Raw genomic sequence first — 14808 nt, 5'->3', positions numbered from 1 at the left:
ATGGTGTCCACCATGTATTCTCAAATTGTTCAGGGGGACAGAGAGAAAAACCGAAGAAACGGATAAAGCAAATGTGGGAGATGTTAATACCTGGGGAATCCGGGTGACAGGCATAAAGGAATTCTCTTGTACTACTCTTGCAACTTCCCTGGAAACCTGAGTTTACGTCAGCATAAAAAGTAAATGCCACCTTCCTGATTTTTACTAAAAGTAAAATGAGAACCTCGTGGTGGTCACCCTCGTTTTTACTGATCTGCAACTTGGGGGGCCTAGAGACACATTCATTCATCCATCCGTTCAGTCAATAATATTTACTGAACACCAAGGATGTGCCAGGCCTCATTCAAGGCACTGGGGATAACTGCAGCGAAAAAAAACAAGTTCCAACTCTAGGGGCTGTGAGGCAGCTCGAGGTTGCTGGCAAAGCCCCATCCCACTTGGACGCCTTGAATTCACAACGCCTTAAAGTCAACATGTCTGAGACCAAGCTCGTCATCTCCCTGCCACGTCCACCAAAGTGCCCCCAAATACCGGGGTCTCATCCGTGTTACCCATCTTGGAACAATGGCCCTGTCCCCACCCCCTGACTGAGTCAGCAACCTGCCACTCCCACCCTCTGTCACTTGTATCCAACCCGTCATCTGGTTCCACTGGCTATACCTCCTGAATTCCCCAGGCATCCACCTGCTTCTCCCCAGGCCCACTGCCACCCAGAGCAGGCCTCCACGGTCCCCTCCCTGGACTGTGGGGTGGCTGCCCTTTCCTGGCTGGCTTGATGCAACAGCCAGAGGTCTTTTCAAAACCCACCTCCCGGCACATCATGGCCCTGCTCACACTTGAATGGCTCCCGGTTGCACCTGGGCACAAAGATGCCTTTCTTTGTGAATACTCACTTTAAGGACACCGTCCCCCACAAGACTGTTTCACGAATGACCGACTCGCCCCACAGTGAGCTCTGTGAAGGCCGGGACGGCGCCTGGCTTTGCACACCGCTGTGAGCACACAGTTGGCATTCAATTAATGTTTGTTTAATTAGGTGGATGAGCAATTAATTAATGTGGGGCTTGGGCCAGTGAATGGAGAGTGGGGCCATTCACTGCCACAGGGGACCTGGAGGAGGGGGACAGGTAGGAGGTGTTGGCTTTGCAGAATATGGGGGGGGGGACATGTGGACAGAGATGCCAGGTGGGCAGTGGGAAATACAGACCTGTGGTCGGTGAGACTGACTTTAGGAAAAGGCACACACGTTAGTCCTAAAATGAGCTATGTGGCCCTAAACCACTCCCAGAGCATTTTCCTTCTGCCCTTCAGGAGGGACCTGGGGGGAGCTGTCCCTCTAGCCAGGGACCGGTCACTGGCATACAACTGTCCCATCGCTGCCTGGAGGAGAGACAGGCTGAAAGCATGTGGAGCCTCCTTCTATCCCCCCAGCCCTGGGCACAGTGCCCTTTGTGCGGGAGGGCAGAGGGTGCCTGGGGAAGGCTGGCTGAACCGAATTAGAAGTTTTCTGGTGTGAGACGCTTTCAAAGAGAGAGAACACAGCTGTGATCCTTGATCACATTCATTCATCTCATTCTTTGGGGGACTTGGAATCCATCAAGCATATCAAATTATGGCAAATGACTCCAGACTATGCCTCATTTCAAACTTGCTGATGTGACAGAAACATCAATGCTGTTCTAAAAATAATAATAAAAAAAAATCCGCACAGTTCTGTTATTTCACATTTAAATTAACTTCCATTACGGATATCGTAATTATCTGAGAAGCACCATCTTGTTTTTAAAGCCACTGTGTTTTCTCAGTCTGAAGTGGTCATCACAGGGCCAGTCCCTTCATTTCTGCCAAGCCATGCACCCCACAGAACCCCTGGGTTCCTTTCGCAGTTGCCACTGCCGTGAGGCCCCTCAAATTGGGATTCCTCAATATGGCCCTGGTGACAGTTGGGGCTGGACCGCTCTTGTTGTGGAGGCCGCCCTGTGCTCCGTAGGACGTTTAGCAGCATCCCTGGTCTCTACCTCCAAGATGCCACCCCCGTCCTCCCTTCCCACCCACCCTGGTGTTGTGACAACCAGGAATGTCCCCCAGTTGATAACCCCTACGTGGACACATCTCTGACCCCCATGCCAGGGTTCTTAGACGCTCTGCCACTCGGCTCAGGGTCTCCCCAAGATAAGAGAAGAGTGTTTGGTGATGGCTATGAATGAAGTAAATGGGGCTTCCTGTTGCCTCAAAGTCTGGTACCCAGCTCATCTATTGACGTCTACAAGGAGCAACTGTGTTGCCTTCCTGGCCTCTCCCCAGTCATTCATCGATTTTAGTGGCTTTCTCCTTAACTGCTGTTAGGGCATTTGGCAGGCCAGGCAAACCCAAGCAGGAAGCTGCCTTCCTCAACAGGCAGAGAGCCTCCCATGGCCAAGGGTGGGTCCCTGCAGGGTCCCAACAAGTGTCTGGCCTACGCAAGCCTCCCTCCCTCGGCTACCAGCAAGGTCCTCCATGGACCTGGCTCCCGGAAAGCCCTGCATCCACCCAGGGAGCTCGGTTTTGGCTTGAGCCATCTCCCCTGCACTCTCTACCCTGGACACAGCACCCCAGACCCCTCCCAGGCCCCCCAACACCCAAGCCTTCCCTTTCCAACTGAGCTTGGGTACAGAGGTGCCTGCAGCTGCTGTCTATTTTTTTAGAATTGTGGAAGAAAAGCAGCAGGAACCCAAGTCAAAAGCAAACACGTTTACCCTCAGCTATTAAAACCTCCTGAATCTGCATCTGACGCAGGACTAAATTCCACAGCCTCGGGGCGGGGGCGGGGGGGGGGTCAGCCAGGTGCCGTGGGTAGAGGCGTGCAGCTCAATCCAAGGAGGATGTGTGGACAAGACAGGGAGCAAAGGTGTTCAAGACAGTTAATGGCACGTGTGTTTGGAAAGGCCATCGGTAAGGGTGGGGCGGAGGGAGAACAGGGGGGCCGGGGTGCAGACAGAACCTAGCAGGCAGGGCGGGAGCATGGCGGGGACTGCAGGGCACCGCCCGGAGCAGGGATCACCACCGGCATCTGGGCTCATGTCCTGCTTTGCCGCTTATGCACGGGGGACCCCGGGCAGGTCTCTGAACCTCTCTGAGCCTCTGGCTTACCCTCTGTGGAACGCAATGTAAAATAAGAACACATCAACCCCCTTGACTATTTAATTCCACTTCTAGGAAGTCACCCCAAAGGAAAAAAAAATCAGGTAATTATATATTCACACACAGGGCTATACACTACAACGTTGTCTATAATCCTGACAAATGGAACAGCACACCAAATATGACATGCCTAAATACAAGTGACTGAGTTAATAAATAATGACATGCCCATAAAACTGATACTTCAGTATCTCTGGAAAGATACACTACAAGGGTGCATGTTTGGGTGTGTGGGGGATGAAAATAAAATACTATCTTCAGAATGATGCTACTTTGTATAGATATGCATCATATTTAGGAAAAAAATATGTAACCACATATGCAAAAAAATGTTAGCTAGTAGGTAGTAGACTATCTTAGCATTTTTATACGTTTTCCAAATTTTTTAATAATCCACATGCATCTTTCTTGTTAGATTCAGGGGGAAGAGCGATTATGGAGAAGAAAGAAGCCAACTCCTTGGACGGGGCCAGGAGAAGACCCCCAAGCTCTGCTCAGCTGCTCTCACATGACCCTGAGCAGTGAAAGATGCCCCGTGTTTCTGTACAATGACAAAAGCAAGAACTACCTACTTTTTCTTTTTGTTTGTTTCTTTTCTTTTCCTTTTGCTTTTTTTTTTTTTTTTTAGGGCTGCACCTGTGGCATATGGAGGTTCCCAGGCTAGGGGTCGAATCCAAGCTGTAGCGGCTGGCCTACCCCACAGCCACAACAACATCAGATCTGAGCCGCATCTGTGACCTACACCACAGCTCACAGCAATGCCGGATCCTTAACCCACTGAGAGGGGCCAGGGATTGAATCCGAAACCCCATAGTTCCTAGTTGGATTCGTTTCCGCTGTGCCACGACGGGAACTCCTACTTTTGCTTCTTTGTGGATTTGTCTGAAAATGGTCTTGAAAGCCACAGAGACTCTGCTTATCTTCAAAGGGCCTGGCTCCCAACCCCGGAGCCTGCAGCATTCAACACTTTTTCCCAGGACCGTGTGGGTGCCTCCTGCAGGGTGGGGAGTGGAGGGAAGGGTCTCTCTAGCTTCCCACCACCTCCACCCACTCAGGCGTGAGGACAGAAAGCTAAGACTCATCCGTGACTCTTCCCCCCAGCCCCTAGCATCTTCTCCCAACCTGGTGCCAGAGAGCTAGGTGTCTACCCTCAAAAAAGGGCTGCCATGTGCGGCTAAGCAGAAGGCACCAACCTAGTTGCAAAGATGGCCAAGGATGTAACTGGTACCACGGGAGCTGCTCAGCAGGGCGTCCTGGCCCCCAATACATCTCACCTCCATCTCCACTGCCAGCCAGGGCCCACATCAGCAACATCTAATGGGACTCTTGCTTCTCCCCTAGCCTCCGTTGCATCTGTTCTCCAGACGGCAGCCAGTGCAGGTCGGATCACAGCCCTCCACTGCTCAAGACCCTCCCGGAGTGCTCACTGCTCTTAGACTCAAACGGGAGCACCTGGCCCAATCCATGCCCCACCCCTTCTCCAGCCTCCTGCTCCACTGTCACCCCTGCTCACCCAGTGTTCTCCAGCCACACCGACCTTCTCCAGGTCCTCAAACCAGCGTGGCTCTTCCCAGCCTCCAAAGCTCTAACCCCACCCGAGAGCACTGAGGACACAACCACTTGCAGTTCCCCATATTTTTCAAAAATCTGCCCACTCACCCACCCCCATCTCTAAGTGACCCTTCCTAATTCTCTCTCTTTTTTTTTTTGGGCCACACCCACAGCATATGGAGGTTCCCAGGCTAGGGGTCAAATCAGAGCAGTAGCCCCTAGCCTACACCACAGCCACAGCAACTCAGGATCCAAGCTGTGTCTGCAACCCACACCACAGCTCACAGCAAAGCCAGATCCTTAACCCACTGAGCAAGGCCAGGGATCGAACCTGCCTCCTCACGGATATTAGTTGGGTTCATTACCACTGAGCTACAATGGAAACTCCCCCTTGCTGATTTTTTATAAACCCAAAATCTCTCTTTTTGAAAAGCCCAATTTCAGAAGCTGCCTCCCTACAAGGCTTCCTTTGGGTTCCCATCACCACACAAACACACCTAGTCAAGTTCATTTCCTTCTAGCTTTTCTTATAAACTTAGTCTTTCGGTGCCTCCCCTGTTAAGACTCCGAACTCCCTGAGGTGGAGGGACGTATCTTCACACTGCCCCGTACCCTGCAAGTGTTCAGTACGTCACGAATGTTCAATGTGTTTGTTGAACTGATCCAACTATCCCTCCCTCTAAGGCAATTTGAGCCAAGAATCTTCTGTATTATACAATCAATTCTAAATTAAAATGCCAAAGACTAGAAACCAGGAGGGAAAACAAATCTAATAACTGATTTCAGAAAAAAGTAGAAATTCGAAATCTCTTAACACATACCTTTGAAATTTCAAAAATATGCAAGCCTTATTAATACTCTGCAACTACTCATTTCCAAGGGTGGACAAATAATGCATAATTTCTAATGATCACTGGTCTGAATTTATACCTGATTCCTTCATGCTTAAAAATTAAAGTGGAAACAATGGAGTTGGGAAAACAGTCCCTTCTCTATTGTGCCATTTCTTTTGCAGATACCCTTTCATGCATGAAACCAATTCAAACTTCACTATTCCATACAAATCAGAAATGCTTACATGTCACTGAAAGGAAGGGAAACAAATAATACATATACATGGAACAGAAGATTCTAGGACTCCATTCTCTAGAGGACATATTTGTTTCTGTCCAGAAAGAAGAGTGAAAATATACACCACAACAGTATCAGCAACCAAGGTGGGGACAGCAAATGGCCTGGAAGTAGGAAGGGGTCAGAGGCGCCAGGAGGTGGGAACCAGACCCAGGACCACTGTGTGGCAGATGCCACGAGGAGAACATCTGAGATCCGCATCCTTCCTTCTCCAAAGACCTCTCCTCCTGAGTAACTTGTCGAATCCTAAAACCCAAACAGAGGACCTAGAAGACTCAGGTTAGAGGTTTGAACCTGGCTCAGAACATGAGAGTGTGAAGATTTCACCATCACCTGTCATCACTGAGACCCCAGAGTGCCCCCACCATGCAGCAGAGACAGGTGTCACTGCACATGGGCCTGCTGGGGAGCAGTGGTTAAAAAAAAAAAAGTGCAAAGGGGGAAGTGGGTGGAGTACGGAAGGGATGGCCTGTTACTTCTGTTCCCTGGACACAGACTTGCAGCAGAAATAAATCTTGGCGCCTCCCAGCCCATTTGCCTGTGTTTACTAAGCTCTTATTCTCTGCAAAGCAACAACATGTGGGGAGAGGGGTGAGGAAGAGGAAGAAGCATTCAAAGAAGTCTCGCCTGACTCCTACCTGTGAGAGGTGGACTCGGTACCAAGCTGGGGAGCCCTCTCTCTCTCTCGATTGTAAACTGCCAGTCAAATCTGAAATCTCTCCAGGCTTTAACTTTTAGCTGAATTCCCTGAAACTAGATCCTATCACCAAAGAGGTTAGAAACTGACATGGTGTGAGAACTACATGCCCCACGGATCTGAGTGTTCTCACAGAGGACCGATCAAAGGAAAGACAGTGGATAAAGAGGAAAGGTGACCCCCTCAGGGAATTTCCCCTCGAGAAGGTCTCACCACGCTCAAGATCTCTGGCATCTATGCCAACAGAGAAAAGAAATGGCATCACTGTCTATCAAGCGGGCCGAGGTGTTTACAAATAATAGAAACAATCCCTTGCACCTGCACAATTCAGGTGTCCTACAGCCCAAGGCACAGGCACAGGCACAGGCATTAATGTTCAGCACCACCAAGCTGGGCAGCTGCCCTGTATTTCTACCATTCAGTTCACAGAACAATGTAATGGACAAAATGCCTTAAATGTGTGTGTATGTGTGTGTGTGTGTGTGTGTGTGTGTGTGTGAGAGAGAGAGAGAGAGAGAGAGAGAGAGTGGACATTGCCTCTGATGTTATTCCTACTTCCCAATGTAAACCTATATCAAACTAAAATACCTTTGTTTAACTTCTTTTACTTTTTTTTAATGTCCTAACATTTAAGTTGATTAATTTGCTCTTGATTTTTAAGCAGCTGAACAGGTTGCAATGGGAGGCTTCAGGTGCAAGCAAACTGGCACAACTGCTTTCAAACCAGCCACGTTCCCACTCAGCATTCTGGACAGAGAACTCAACTGTTCTTCCAAGACTCCCTGCTCAGACCAACAGAACCTCCTTCCTCCGAACTCAGGCTCTGCACCTCTGTGTCTCCACGGACATCTCACCTCTGTGTATCTGTGGTCTCTTCCTTTACCCTTACTCCAAATCTAAGCAAATTCTGTGCTCCTCCACCAGCCCAGTGGTGCTATCCTTCCTCTCTCTATTCCAAGATGGTGCTGCTAACTCTCGCCTTCCCAGCACCTGCCTCATTTCAACCCGGCCTCCCTGCCTCCAGTCTTGCTCCCCTGTTCTAGGCCACCTCACATTGCTAATCTTCCAAAAGTGCTGGGATCATGTGACTTCCCTGTCTGACACCATGGAGAATTCTCTCTTACTGTGGAGGGAGAGAGTTCACACTCCTTAGCCTGTCCTTCAAAGCCCTCTAAAGCCTGGCCACTGCCAATTCACTCTTTGTGAAATCCCGCTGCTCCCTCTTAAACCCCCAGTGCCCCCACCCCTGGCTGGCACCTGCACATGCTCAGAGGAAGTCCACTATCACTGCACCATCCCTTCTTCCTGCAAGCCCCTTCAGCACCTGGCTCCGTGTATTCAAATCTTCCATTCTTCAAAAGTCCAGATCTCTAAACGCCCTCCCTTACCACTTTAGATGGAAAGGATCCTTCACTCTTAACTCTGTGATACATGTTTTTTCCTTTGCTAGGCATTGTAGGTGTTCAACACCCCCCCCCCCGCCCCCACCTCCCTGTACCGGGAACTCCCTGAGGGCTGGCCTCTGCCTGACCTCCCTGTATCCTTCGCAGGGACCGAGCACCATGCCATGGCCGCAGCAGTCACTACACAACACCCAAAACTTGGTATCAGTCAGCCTAGGTGTCTCCCTCTCCATGCTCGGACACCCTTCAGGTTGTCCTACTCAAAAGGTAGGGCCTTTTCGCAACGAAAATAGAATTTCCCGGCTACAGTCCCCAAACAATTCAATATTCTCCCTTGATCATGATGTCTTCCCATTTCTGAAATATTCCCAATGGGCACAGTTGTTATAGATCGCACCCTGCCAACAGGTCAGCCCTAAAAAGCAGAGGATGCTGAATTGGTCCGGGCTTCTCCACTCCACGTTTCTACGGGTGTGTGTGGGTGGGTGGGTATTAAAGATGAGGGTACACAGTAGCTGGTCGAAAAAGGCTCAAAGGACCTGCGCTGGCGGGGCGAGGCGGTCAAGGGAGAATTGGGGAGAATCCACCCTGTTGAATCCTGGCTCCAAACTTTTCCCTCCGTCAGCGCGGCACCCTCCTACCCGCCCTGATGCGACAGGGGCCGGGACCGGAAGAGAAAAATGTGTCGGATGGGGAAGGCAAAGGTAGTTATTTTCGGAACTTAAGGGGATCCTCGACCGGCCCTTCTGGTTTCCAGGGATGCGCGGCCAGCGTCCGGCACATCTTGGAGACCGAGATGGGGCAGAGACTGGATGAAGATGCCGCTGCTGGTGCTGGTGCTGATGCTGCCGCGCCAAATGACAGCCGCTCCCCCACCCAACCCGGGGGGCGGTGAGCACCCGGCTCCGCGCTCCCAGGGACGCTTGGCGCGACCAGCGCCTCCGGCCCGCTCCGGCCCCAGGCGGGGCCTGCGGGCTGCGCCGGGCGGCGGGGCCCGCGGCCGCTACTCACCCGGAGGGTTGACCGCCGCCGGGGTTGCCATCTTGCTCGGAAGGCTGGGCGCGCGCCGGGCGGGGCGCGGAGGGGCGGCGCGGAGCCCGGCGCCCCCCGGGGCAGGCGCGGCCAGCGCAGGCCCAGGCGCCGCCGCCACCACCGCCGCCGCCACACAAAGGACGGCGCTGGCGGGCGCTGCCTCCGCGCTCTCCCGCCGCCGCGGCCGCCCGCCGCCCCCGCCTTTATCGCCTCCGCCCCCTCCCCGGCCGCCGCCTCCTCCCGCTCCTGTCTTTGTCACGCGGCGGGGGGCGCGGGTTCGCGGCTCCCCGGACCAGGCCGCAGCACCGCGAGACTTGGGGCCGTGGGTGGCGGGACCCCCGAGTCGGGGGTCCGCCCCCTTGAGCCCGCGCAGGTGCTTGGTCTGCCCCAGCTGGGACTCGAGGCGCCCCTCTTCCCTACTGACTGGGTCCCCCACCCCAGGTGTCCGGGATGCATCACGGAGGGCGCTGTCCCTAGGCCAGAAGGGCCAGGGCGGGGGCGGGGAGGGGGGCGGCGTGGATGCGCAGCCCATTAAGATGCAGAGCGAAGCGGGTCCTCAGAGCCGGTGGCGAGGAACAAAGGCGCCCCAGTGCTGCCCACTTAGCATGCCAGGGCTGCGCTGCTGGGCTCCCTGGGCCAGAGCCGTGGCCCCCGCGCTCAGGAACTCCTAAGGCCACGGACACCTCCAAGGCCACCGCCTCAGACAGCTTCCAAGTACACTACGTAAACACCCAGGCAGAGGCCACCGGCCCGGGGAAATAGAGAATGACTTGGCTTTGAGAAAGGCTGTCACCTCTGCTTTCCTTCTTGCATGGTGACCGTCATTGGTTATTACCCGAAGTTGTTGCAAGAGCCTTATTTATGCAGCCACCTCATAAGATTCTTTAAATGGCTTTTGTCTGCATATCCTGGTGAAGTTAAGCTCGAAGGGATTGTTTCTCTGCCAGACCCTAGGATGCCTGTGGGGAGATCTTGGCTCTTAGGAAAAAAAACGACACTATAGTGGCGCCCTGCAAAGGGCCCATGGAAGAATGAACACATCCCAGGTGAGAGCCGCCAAGGGCAAGATGGCCCCTAAATGTAGACATGTTTGCCAAAAACATCAGTTTGTCTTAAATCCTTCCAAAGAAGCCTTTAGGGAGTGGAGAGACTCATAGAGAAAAAATGCTTGGGATGTATTTTCAAATAAGCACTGTCTTCCGGGGAGTATTTGTCACTATTGATTTGACTAATAGGCGCTTAATGATATTCATTTGTTTATCGATTCCACGAAGTTGAATGTCTGCTGTGTACCAGGCACAAAGCTAGGTATTGGGTGCACCATGGAAAGAGAACCACGGGGGATCTGTGGTTCTCTAGTCTGGGGTGGCCACGAGAAGAGCAAAATAAGGTATTTGCATCAAGAAGCGCACAGCTGCCTGAGGAGGCATTGTGGTCCCTGGTGAACGACTGAGGGCGGAGAGAGGGTAGAGTGAGTGGGGAAATGCAAAGCAGGCTTTGCAGAAATGAGCAGGATATGAAGAGGTGGGAAAGAAAGACACTTCAAGGGAGGACCAAGGCATGTGTGGATCTGGTGTCAAGATGGTCAGGCTAGGGTAGAGAGAGGACAACTCAGGTATCAGCTGGGACCACTCCATGCTTGTTTCAAGGGGCTGCTCCTGATTTCCCCAACATCAACCACATGAGAGCCCAGCTCACGTCCACGCACTCAAATACCCACATGCACTTAATAAACACACAGTATACTTGACGGAAGATTCGTTAGGGTAAGTGGAAGAGGAGTCTCACTTCACTTACTCCACCTCAAACAAGGTAGAAATCCATCTCAGGTGGAGTTCCTGCTTGGCACAGTATGTTAAGGATCTGGCATTTTCTCTGCAGCAGCTTGGTTTGCTGCTGAGGTGTGGGTTCGATCCCGTGGCCCAGAACTTCCACATGCTGTGGGTGCAGCCAAAAAGAAACCCATCTTAAATGCTTTCGCTACTCAGAACAATCCCCTTTTGGGCCCCCGCAAACTGCACCCCCTCCCACCAACTGGCAGTTTTGTTTCTGGCAGCACATCCTCACATCGCACCCAGCATCCCCGCACCCCTGCTCCCACCAAGCTCTTTCCACTCTCCAACTTTACACCCTTTAGAGGTAAGCAAGTTCCCCTCCTTGGCATTCACAGTCAGCCTCCATATGTAGCTCATTTGAGTATTGCCTTCAAACAAATACATTTTTAATAATCTCCCTAAAAGATAAAATTGTAGTGAACATGACCATTATACATGCATGCACACCCATCTTTAACTGTGGTGTTGCCTTCTGTCATTTTTCTAAAATGTTACTCTGCAAATATCTTCAATCCTTCTTCTTGCATTTGTCCATGGCAATAAAAGGTAGGATGTGGACACCTACAAGAGGTTGGGACCCTTGCTGTAGTCTGCTTGGAGTCTGTTGTGCTGTGGTTCTCAACAGGTAATAAATACATCTGAGTTTTAACAGAGGAGACATTTCTTCTCCTCCCCCAATCACTCCAGCTTTGACATCAGCCAATTTAGCCCCCAAAGGTCAAAGATAAGGAGACTGAAGCTTAGAGTGGGAAAGCAACTTTTTTTTTTTGGTCTTTTTAGGGCCAAACCTGAGGCATATGGAAGTTCCCAGGCTAGGGAACTGCAGCTGCTGGCCTACACCACAACCACAGCAATGCCAGATCCCAGCTGCATCAGTGACCTATACCACAGCTCACAGCAATGCCAGATCCTTAACGCACTGAGTGAGGCCAGGGACCGAACCCATATCCTCATGGATATTGGTCTGGTTCATTACCACTGAGCCACAAAGGGAACTCCGGGAAGTGACTTTTTCAAGGTCACACAGCTCAGTAGCCAGACAAGACTTGGAACTGAGTCACCCACAGTGCTGGGATTGGATGGTGGGGGTGGGATGGAGAGAGTGTTGTGAAGAAATAGAAGAATGAGTGATTTGGGTCCTCATCTCTCAGTGTGAAATAGGTACCTACCCAGAGACATGGAATGGGGGTGGAAGCCTCCACTCTCAAGGAAACAGCCTGAGCCAGAGCGGTTAGTCATTACTGAAAACCGAATGGCGCTTGCACAATACAGCAGCCTTGTGCTAATTAGGAGAGCTAGTAGACCGTGACCAGTTAACAGGCTCAGAATTCCACTCAACCTCTAAACAACCTAGAACTCTTTTAAATTCCAAAGGAGGCTATTGCATTTGAAGCTGAGACTTGCATTTAAAAAAAAAAAAAAACAAAAACCAAAAAACTAACTTAGACCCACAGGGCCCATAGCACATGATTCTGGGTAGGTTCTCCCTGAAATGTTTCCGGTTGCCAGTCACAGTACAAATATCCCCTGGGGGGGGATAGCCATCACCTCCCCTCTGCCTCGTATCCCTTTGCCACGAGAGATGCGACTTCCATTTATAATGTGTAACAATCCCAGGAGTTGTTATCTTCTTTTAACTTTAAGGGAGCAAGAGATCAGGAATGGACACATGGTGTGAAAAAACGCTACCAGGAACCCAGGAAGGAACTGACAGAAGTCACAAAGGCAGTACAGCCTTTAGCTCAGCTTTTCCTGCTTTTGGATAGAGCAACAACACCTGATAAATGCTAAGATATGTTGAGTTGGGGTTTGTTGTTCATTCTTGGCCATAGTGTGAGACCATAAGATTCTGCTTCACTTACCTGGCAACTCTTCCTCTTAGCATGGGTCAAAGTCATCTGGCCTCAAGGGCAAAGCACGTGGCTGTGATTGAGTGGGTTTGGACCATAATGGGACAGGCGTAATCTTTTTTAAAAAATGTTTCTTATAGTTGATTTACAATGTTCTGTCAATTTCTGCTGTACAGCAAAGTGACCCAGTTATGCATTTATCTACATTATTTTTTTACATTATCCTCCATCATGTGCCATCATAAGTGACTAGATATAGTTCCCTGTGCTATACAGTGGGATCTCATTGCTTACCCACTCCAAATGCAATAGTTGCATCTACTAAGCCCAAACTCCCAGTCCATCCCACTCCCTCCCCCTCGGCAACCACAAGTCTGTTCTCCTTGTCTGTGAGTCAGTTTCTGTTCTGTAGATAGGTTCATCTGTGTCATATTTTAGATTCCACATATAAGCGATACCATATGGTATTTGTCTTTCTCTTTCTGACTTCCTTCATTTAGTGTTAGAGTCTCTAGTTCCATCCATGTTGCTGCAAATGGCATTATTTTGTTCTTTTTTATGGCTGAGTAGTAGTCCATTGTGTATATGTAGCACATCTTCTTAATCCATTCATCTATCTATCAATGGACATTTAGGTCGTTTACATGTCTTGGCTATTGTGGATAGTGCTGCAACGAACATATGGGTGCGTGTATCTTTTTCAATGAAAGTTTTGTCCAGGTATATGCCCAGGAGTGGGATTGCTGTGTCAAATGGTAGTTCTATATTTAGTTTTCTGAGGTGCCTCCATACTGTGTTCCATAGTGGTTGTACAGGACAGGCATAATCTTCATCCCTGGAGATATTTGTCTCTCTGGAGTTGCTCTATGCAAAAGAACCCAGTGTCCTAAGGCCTGAGCATCTTCAGATACTCGGACAGCACATGCTGGCCCCCGCCCTTCTTCTGGCTGTCTCAGTTGCTGGTGGTATCTGGATTTACCTTGTCTTCAAGTAGAGCAATGGCGGCCTAGCAGTGAAGACTCTAGGCTTCCCTCAAAGGATGGCCTCAAAAGCCAGACAGTCAGTGTTCAGATCTCAGCAGCTCTACTTACCTACTATGTGGGTTTAAACTGTACCTCAGTTTCCTCACTGATGAAATAAAAGATAATAATAGTACTAACCTCAGAGGAATTTTGAGAGAATTAGAGTTAATATTTGCAGAAAGCTTAGAACATCCTCTGACATGTGGTTGGTATGATGTATTCATTGATGTTATTGCTCTTATCAGAGAGGTAAGGTTCAATAGCCAAGGATGAGATGGGGCAAATTGGAAAAGAAAAAGAAAAAAAAAAAAGGAATTCAAAACCATAGCAACTCCTCAGCTCAAACTGGCTCAAAGGAGAGAGCTTTTTGGTGAGGTGGTATGTAAGCCCAAGTAATCCAAAGAAAGAACTGAATGAAACACAGAGGGCAGGGAGAGAGTTAGATCAGGAAAACCGGATCCAAGCGTCCAAACATCACCCGATTCACTTGGCATATTTTTCTCTTCTCCTCCTCTTGTGGGTCATTCTTTTTTTTTTTAATTTTTTAATTTTTATTTTATTTTATTTTATTTTCCCACTGTACAGCAAGGGAATCAAGTTATCCTTACATGTATACATTACATTTATGTTTTTTTTTCCCCCACCCTTTGTTCTGTTGCAACATGAGTATCTAGACAAAGTTCTCAATGCTACTCAGCAGGATCTCCTTGTAAATCTATTCCAAGTTGTGTCTGATAAGCCCAAGCTCCCGATCCCTCCCACTCCCTCCCCCTCCCATCAGGCAGCCACAAGTCTCTTCTCCAAGTCCATGATTTTCTTTTCTGAGGAGATGTTCATTTGTGCTGGATATTAGATTCCAGTTACAAGTGATATCATATGGTATTTGTCTTTGTCTTTCTGGCTCATTTCACTCAGTATGAGAGTCTCTATTTCCATCCATGTTGCTGCAAATGGCATTATGTCATTCGTTTTTATGGCTGAGTAGTAGTCCATTGTGTATATATACCACCTCTTCCGAATCCAATCATCTGTTGATGGATATTTGGGTTGTTTCCATGTCCTGGCTATTGTGAATAGTGCTGCAATGAACATGCGGGTGCATGTGTC

The 14808-nt window shown here is 49.9% G+C and overlaps 1 protein-coding gene across 5 annotated transcripts in view; it reads right to left on the bottom strand.

Annotated features, from left to right (window-relative positions):
• ARNT2 (aryl hydrocarbon receptor nuclear translocator 2) overlaps positions 1 to 9176 on the bottom strand; it is a 190135-nt gene extending 180959 nt beyond the window's left edge. For 3 of the 5 annotated variants that reach the window (XM_047795782.1, XM_047795784.1, XM_047795785.1), the window contains exon 1: positions 8974 to 9059. In XM_047795782.1, coding sequence (XP_047651738.1) covers positions 8974 to 9004 — 31 coding nt within the window. In that variant the 5' untranslated portion in view covers positions 9005 to 9059. Of the gene's footprint in view, positions 1 to 8973 lie in introns of all 5 variants that reach the window. The other 2 variants (XM_047795780.1, XM_047795783.1) reach the window with 1 other exon arrangement.
• Positions 9177 to 14808: the final 5632 nt, after the last annotated feature.

This window comes from Phacochoerus africanus, chromosome 9, assembly GCF_016906955.1.
Source record: "Phacochoerus africanus isolate WHEZ1 chromosome 9, ROS_Pafr_v1, whole genome shotgun sequence".
Classification (NCBI taxonomy): domain Eukaryota; kingdom Metazoa; phylum Chordata; class Mammalia; order Artiodactyla; family Suidae; genus Phacochoerus; species Phacochoerus africanus.
Note: the sequence above shows the minus strand (reverse complement) of the source record. Positions and strands in the feature narration are given on the sequence as shown.